General features: G+C 48.9%; 1 protein-coding gene across 1 annotated transcript; it reads left to right on the top strand.

The window, feature by feature from the left end:
* Positions 1 to 390: 390 nt before the first annotated feature.
* On the top strand, positions 391 to 4,673 carry LOC123399265 (S-adenosylmethionine carrier 1, chloroplastic/mitochondrial-like). Its single transcript, XM_045093683.1, has 11 exons — positions 391 to 646; positions 843 to 925; positions 2,266 to 2,342; positions 2,504 to 2,594; positions 2,811 to 2,864; positions 2,934 to 3,029; positions 3,254 to 3,343; positions 3,752 to 3,803; positions 3,949 to 4,010; positions 4,103 to 4,183; positions 4,318 to 4,673. Exons 1-11 carry the CDS (start codon positions 580 to 582, stop codon positions 4,444 to 4,446), a joined length of 882 nt encoding a protein of 293 aa, XP_044949618.1. The 5' UTR covers positions 391 to 579; the 3' UTR covers positions 4,447 to 4,673.
* The last annotated feature ends 2,897 nt before the right edge of the window (positions 4,674 to 7,570 follow it).

Raw genomic sequence — 7,570 nt, 5'->3', positions numbered from 1 at the left:
TTCTATCCAGGCTGGAAACGCCATGGGGGTTGGCATTGCTGGAGTAGATATTGTCAACAAGCAGGTTAGGACCACGAGGCGCTAGGCAGAAGCAGCAACACCATGGGGGTTGGCGTTGCTGGAGTAGAGATTGTCACTGATTTGAAAAGTCAACCTGACAAGGAAGAGACAATAGCCAAGATTGCAAAATCAAGATCAGCAACGCCAAACCACATGGCGTTTCTAGCCAAGTACCACAACGCGATCTATCTAGGTGTTTCTATATGAAACGGCGAGGCAAGCTACCTAGACGTTTTCATATGGAGCAGAAATGTCACGGTCTCCAACGCAGTCAAAAAGACCAGATGGTGAAATACTTTCGTATCAAGTTTACGGATGAGAAGAGCGATTGTATCCAAGGGTTTACCTAACCCCTTCCTCCTCTTCTCAGCTGCGCTGCCCCCTCCAGCCAGCCCACCTCCACCCCCGCGGCTCAAGCTTCCAGCCCACCTCCTCCCCCGCGGCTCAAGCTTCCGTCTCCCTCCAATCCTCGCGCGCAGAGGCAGGGCGGCGGTGTCCGTCTCTCGGCGGCGGGAAGACATGGGCGGCGCGTCAGCTCCTCCTCCCGTGGAAGAGAAGCCATTCAATTTCATCCAGATCCTTTGCGGTGCGCCCTCCTCCTCCTCTCCCCCATTCCGTCGCGTCCATCTCCTTCCTCCACATCCTTTGCGGTGCGCCCTCCTCCTCCCCTCCCCCATTCCGCCGCGTCCATCTCCGCCCGTGGATTATTAGTCAGAGATGAAGGGGGCTGATTACGCGTGCTGTTTTCTTCTTCTTCTGCTTGCCTTCCTGCCTGCTTGCAGAGGGCGTCATAGCCGGAGGCGCCGCCGGGGTCGTGGTGGAGACGGCGCTCTACCCCATCGACACCATCAAGACCAGGCTTCAGGTCAGCCGCTTCTGCACTTCAAAGCAGTGCACGTTTATTCTATTTTCTTGGTCTGAAGATGCGCAGTTCAGTCTCCGATTTTGCTTGCTTGCTTGCTTGCAATGCAATGGCTGGTCAGTCAGACCCGGAGCCTGCTCCCAAGCAACGGCGTTATCTTACACCGAATTCCCAACAATCACTTGCTTGGGGATGACATCGTCTGACAGCCCGTTATATGTTCTACTGCCTGCACTGGGTGCCATTTCACTCTGAACCTGGCACAAATCTCTGTTCCCAAAAAATGTGTATACCTATTTCCAACTTTGAATGGCATTAATCTGTAGCAAATATGACCGAAACAATAGCAGGTGCAAACTGACAAGTAAGAATAAAAAAGGGTGCTTCAGACATGCTTTGATTGTGAACTATCTGCTTCAAAGCTGATTTCAAAAGATTACTGAGGCATCCGAATCTCTGGTCGACATGTAGTATGGCATGGATTCATATAGTGTTTGTCTATACGTACTGTTTCTGCTGGGATGTTTCTTCTTACTATATGTTTTCTTGCAAGTTCCTTAAACGGCCAGCTTAATACATCCAAGTTTCCAAAGTAGTACATGAGAGGAACTAATTGACACATAAACCATAAATCATTTGTGAGACAAGGAATTTATTTTATGAGAGGGGTCGAATAACACATAACACGCAAAACATAAATCATTTTGCAAACTGATTCCAACTAGCCAGGCAGTAACTACTCCCTCCGTTCCTAAATATAAGTATTTTTAGAGATTTCACTAGGGGACTACATACGGAGCAAAATGAGTGAATCTATACTCTAAAGTATGTCTATATACATCCGTATGTAGTCTTTTAGTGGAACCTCTAAAAAGATTTATATTTAGGAACAGAGGGAGTAGATAAGTAGGTTCATCAAACAAAGGTCCCATAGATAGATTACTTTAGTGGTCTACTAGTAATTCAGTTCCGGTTGACCTTGTAAAACAGTGTGCAGGGCATTTCACTATTGCCAGATATAAAACACACTTGATTATGTAAGAGTTACACAGCTAAGAAAAATGTTTGCTAGTATTGTCAAAGTGCTCACTCACTAACTAATAAAACTATGTCCTTAATATATAGTGTGAGTATAATTTTTTTCTTGTTCACTACTTAGTCTCACTATGAGAAGTCTTATTCTTTTCTACTCCCTTTGTTTCTAAATATATGGTGTTTTGGTAGTTGAGTTGAACTACCAAAACGTCATATATTTAGGAATGGAGGGAGTAAATGTTAATGGCTTACAGGCAATGCACAATTCCAGCACACATTTTGTCTGACTTCTTTTTTTATGTCTGCAGGCTGCTCGAGCTGGAAGTCAAATTCAATGGAAAGGCCTGTATTCTGGATTAGGTGGAAATCTTGTCGGTGTTCTCCCGTGAGTCTACAACATGTTAAAAAATTCCACTAGTATATGCATTCTCTTCACATTGTGCCGCAACTTCTCATAAAAATGTGTGTATCCATTGTTCATGAGATGAAATCACTGCCATAATTGCCTGTTGTCATTTTTTTGAGTTGCTTTGTAAATTATTGCAGGGCTTCTGCTCTGTTTGTGGGAATATACGAACCAACTAAAAGGAAGCTACTGGACATGTTTCCTGAAAATTTGAGTGCTGTTGCTCATCTTGTAAGTCCATACACACTTTCTGTTGGCCTAGCTGATTGCTTCCAGCAAGGCACACTCTCTTTTTCACTTTTTCATGTTTACACTAGAAAGCTTGTTGACAGCCCTTATAATGCTTAAGCTTAAATAATGTTAATTTACACCGTCTTTATGCTTCTTACTCCCTTAAGCATGTTGGTTTATGCCAGCCATTTTTTTTTCTGAATGAGGATGCTACAGACTGCAGGTGCTGTTGGAGGGTTGGGTTCTTCTCTCATTCGTGTCCCCACAGAGGTCAATTTTTTTCTATTTTCTGTTCATTAAATGTTGTTTGTCATTGAAAATTGATTGCTTTGCATTCAGGTGGTCAAACAAAGGATGCAAACCGGTCAATTCAGGACTGCGCCTGATGCTGTTCGTCTCATAGTTGCCAAGGAAGGATTTAGAGGTCTTTTTGCTGTATGTATCTTCGGAGCTCTTAGTTGGTGAACAATATATTGATCGATATTAGATTAATTTTCCTTGCTATTTCATTTATCAGGAGAAATATAAAGAATCGAATCCATTGATTTTTCCTAAAAACATGAATGGGCAATTATTAATTTCATTGTGAAGGAAATGCGGTCACACACTGCACATCGTCAGCATATCCATTCTAACACTAGTTTATTTTGTTTTTGCAGGGTTATGGTTCTTTTTTACTTCGAGATCTTCCGTTTGACGCCATTCAATTCTGCATATACGAGCAACTTCGAATTGGTTACAAGATTATGGTACCTAGTCCACCACTGCTGATATACTGACTGTACCTATTATCCATCCTTAGCTATTCCCATGAACATGTTGCTCTTGTTTCTATTCCTCAGAACACTTCCAGTCTTGAATTCTTGATATGGGATTGAGAGTTCACACCTTCTTAGATTTTCTACCTTGATGAATGTTGTTCAGCTAAATAGCATGCCATAGATTTGGGGACATGATTGTTTCGTCATAACATTGCATTGCTGACACATTCTGATGACGGTGACTCGATTATGTAAAACGTGTCTATGCTTTCTGTTTTCATCAAATCCTATCGACACGCATTACAATGTTGCTTGATTAGTGCCCCGTGGAACAGTAATTTCTGTTTAACTGTTCTCCAACTTTATCTTTAACTGAATTTTCAAGGATCTATCCAGGCAAAGAGGGAGCTGAAGGATCCAGAGAATGCACTCATTGGTGCTTTTGCCGGTACAACCAAATTTCTCAAACTATTTCTTTTCGTTTTACATTCTTAAACTACTACAGTACAATATATGATTTTATCATTTTCCTGCTCTTAAACCCCCTCTTTGGCCTAAGACTACTATCTTATACCATACCTCGTTTCTGCTAGGTGCCATTACTGGCGCCATAACAACACCCCTCGATGTTCTGAAGACAAGGTTGATGATTCAGGTGGATCCTTCCCCTTTAAATGGAACATTCCACACCAAAATCCGCTTTTACATAATTGAGTACTGACCCACTGGTTCCAACTTCCATTGCAGGGGCAAACAAAGCAATACTCTGGAATTGTAAGCTGTGCTAAGACGATCTTGAGAGAGGAAGGTCCCGGCGCCTTTTTGAAGGTATAGTACCACCGATACAGTCACTTCGAGTGTTTCCTTTTTTGTGTGTGTATGTGAGAAAAACAGTTTAAACTCAGTATTAGATTAGCTAATGCTAACCACAAGGCTTCTTATGATTTCGACGATGCTTGCAGGGCATCGAGCCACGAGTTCTGTGGATCGGCATCGGCGGGTCCATCTTCTTCAGCGTGCTGGAGAAGACCAAGTCGGTGCTCGCTGAGAGGAGCAGCCGCAAGGCTGCGCTGGTGGAGAAGGACGAGTGAACCAACCAACCAAGACAATTGTGCATCCTATGCTGACTCGCTCCACACCATTACCTGTTCCTTTCACCTCAAGTTTTGCCCCAATTTTTTATGTGTTGGGCAGTTCCGGTTTCAAGAGTTCGTTTTGATGTCGGCGATTGTTACGATCCTGTATCATTCCCTGTAAACATTACTATCCTTTGATAAAACTTAGCAGTTTGTTCTAAAAAAAAGGGAGTTTATTTTAATCTGAAGGACCTGCTGCGCCACTCATGTTACTTATGTGTAGTCTTTGTCAATTTTTATCTCAACTCTACCATCTGAAGCACTGGTTAATAATCAATATCAATTAATCATGTTGACAGAGACAGGATAGTCATCGGTCAGATGACTGGTTGATAATCATGTTCCAAGCTCATCAACAGGGACCTGCTGCCACTCATGTTACTTCTGTGGTGTTTGTCAATTTTAATCTTTACCCTAGCATCTTAAACGCTGGTTAATAGTCACATTCAGAGGCCAGTAAAATATCACACTTTCTCTCTTTGCACAAACCACTGTTTTTTTTTTGTTTTGAGAAAACGCAAAAGACTTTGCGTTTCATTGTATTGAAAAGAGGGGAAGACAACCTCCTAGGAGGCTAGTACAAAGGGTCCTTGATCGCATCGGCGAGCTCTACTAGCGATGGGGTTACATGGTCGAATACACACGCGTTCCTATGCTTCCAGATCATCCACAGCACGAGAAGTGCAATCGAGGCCAGCGCTTTGCGGAGCGGGTGAGGCGTGGCATCGCGAGCGCGTAGCCACCAGTCCTGCAGCGAGGCGTCCTGGTCGGGCACAGGTGCCGGTAGTCGCAGCCAGGACATGATCCCGTGCCAGGTCTGCTTCGCGAATGGGCAAGAGAGCAGCAGGTGTTGTATCGTCTCCGGTTCTTGGTCGCAAAGAAGGCACCGAGGGTGATGTGTTAGGTCATGCCGAGCAAGACGCTCCGCAGTCCAACAGCGGTCCTGATTGGCGAGCCAGTGGAAGAACTTGACCTTTGGAGGGGCCCAACCCTTCCAGATCAACTTCCAGGACCGGCAGGTGATCGAACCGTGGAAGGTGGCTAGATAGCCGGACCTGGCTGAGTAGCTGCCGCTGGCTGGGCATTTCCAGGAGAGCGTGTCCGGCACTGCGGAGAGGGTGATGCGGGACACCAACAGCCAGATCTGGAGATACTGCCCAATCTCCTGGAGGCCAATGGTGCCGTGAATGTCCCTCGCCCAGGCATTGCCGGCTATGCCTTCTGCCACCGTCCTGGACTTTCTGCGATGATTGGGGATGCACATGTATAGCGAGGGCGCGTGCTCGCGGATGGAGAGGCCGAGGAGCCATCGGTCCTCCCAGAAGAGCGCGGTCGATCCGTCTCCAATCTGCATGGTGGTGGAGGCATAGAAGAGGCCATACTCCTCGGGGGTGAACTGCAGGTCCAAGCCATGCCATGCGCGGCTAGTGTCCGTCCGTGAGAGCCATAGCCATCGGAGCCGAAGGGCAAGCCCTGTGCGCTCTAGGTCTCGGACACCCAGGCCGCCATACTCCAGCGGCCGGCATACCCGTCGCCAGTTCACGTGGCAGTGGCCACCGTGGGCCGCCTCGCGCCCGGCCCAGAGAAACCCACGCTGAATTTTCTCAAGCTGCTTCAGAGTTTTCTTCGGGGGCGCTAGGGCGAGCATCTGGTGGACGGGGATGGCGCTGAGCACAGACTTGACGAGCGCCAGCCGCCCGGCCTTGTTCATGAGCCATGCCTTCCATGATGGGAGACGGCCGACCACCTTGTCGACTAGGGGCTGCATCTGAGCCATGGTGGGGCGGCGCGTGGAGAGGGGGATACCCAGATACGTGATGGGCAGAGCCGCCGTCTGGCAGCCCAGAATTGCCAGTGATTCAGCGGTCGACTCATCTCCATGAAGTGCGGTGGCGGAGCTATTGCCATAGTTCACGTGCAGGCCGGAGGCGGAGCCGAAGATCCCTAAGATGCCCTTCACAGCGAGGACCTCATCGGTCGAGGCGTGGCAGAATAGCATCACATCATCGCGTAAAGCGAGATAGCCGGGATGTTGCGTCGGGGGTGGAGTCTCCGGAGGATGCCGGCCTGGAGCGCCCGTTGCATGAGGCGGCTGAGCGTGTCGACGGCCAGCACGAAGAGCTACGGGGATGTCGAGTCACCCTGTCTCAACCCACGGCGGTGCCAGATCGGGGGTCCTGGCACGCCATTGAGCAAGACGCGGGTGCTAGCCGAGGAGAGGAGGATGGCCAGCCACTCCCGGAACCTCGCTCCGAAGCCATATTGGTGCAGGGCCTCGAAGAGGAAGGGCCAAGATATGGAGTCGAAGGCCCGGGTGAGGTCGAGCTTGAGCATGATCCTCGACGCGCCGAGTTGGTGCAGTAGCTTGAGGGATTGCCGGACTAGGACGAAGTTGTCGTGGAGTGTACGTCCGGCGATGAAAGCATTCTGATAGCGGCTCACTAGGTCGTCGAGCATCGGTGCCAAGCGCAGGGAAAGGACCTTCGCGAAGAGCTTAGCCACAATATGTATCAGGCAGATCGGGCGGTAGTCGCCGAGCTTGTGAGCATCGGAGCGCTTTGGCAGCAAGGTGAGCAGTGCTTGGTTGAACCTGTGGAATCCACGCCCTCTCAGCGCATAGAGATGCTCAAAGACCTCAAGCACGTCCTACTTAATGGTGCTCCAGCACGCTCGCAGGAACTCCGCGGTAAAGCCGTCCGGCCCCGGTTCCTTATGCGTCGGCATGCGCCGCACAGCCTCCCATATCTCGTCGGGGCTGAACGGCGCCTCTAGGCCTGACAGATCAGCTGGCTGGATGAGGTGCTCAAAGTCCAGCGTGTGGGCACGGTCGGCCGCTGTGCCCAGCAGCCCGTCGAAGTGGGCAAAGGCCGCCTGGGCCATCTCGTCGTGGTCGCTGATCGTCTGCCCATCAACAAGCAAGCTGTACACTCTGTTTTTCTGTCGCCGGTAAGTGCATTGCCTGTGGAAGAAGCTCGTGTTCGCGTCGCCGTCCGAGAGGGAGGAAATGCGAGCACGCTGTCGGGCAATCGTGCGCTCAAGCGAAGCCAAGCCCAGGTAGGAAAGCTTGGTCTGCTTGCGC

Source organism: Hordeum vulgare, chromosome 5H (genome assembly GCF_904849725.1).
Source record: "Hordeum vulgare subsp. vulgare chromosome 5H, MorexV3_pseudomolecules_assembly, whole genome shotgun sequence".
Classification (NCBI taxonomy): Eukaryota; Viridiplantae; Streptophyta; class Magnoliopsida; order Poales; family Poaceae; genus Hordeum; species Hordeum vulgare.
This window is presented reverse-complemented; position numbering and strand designations above follow the sequence as displayed.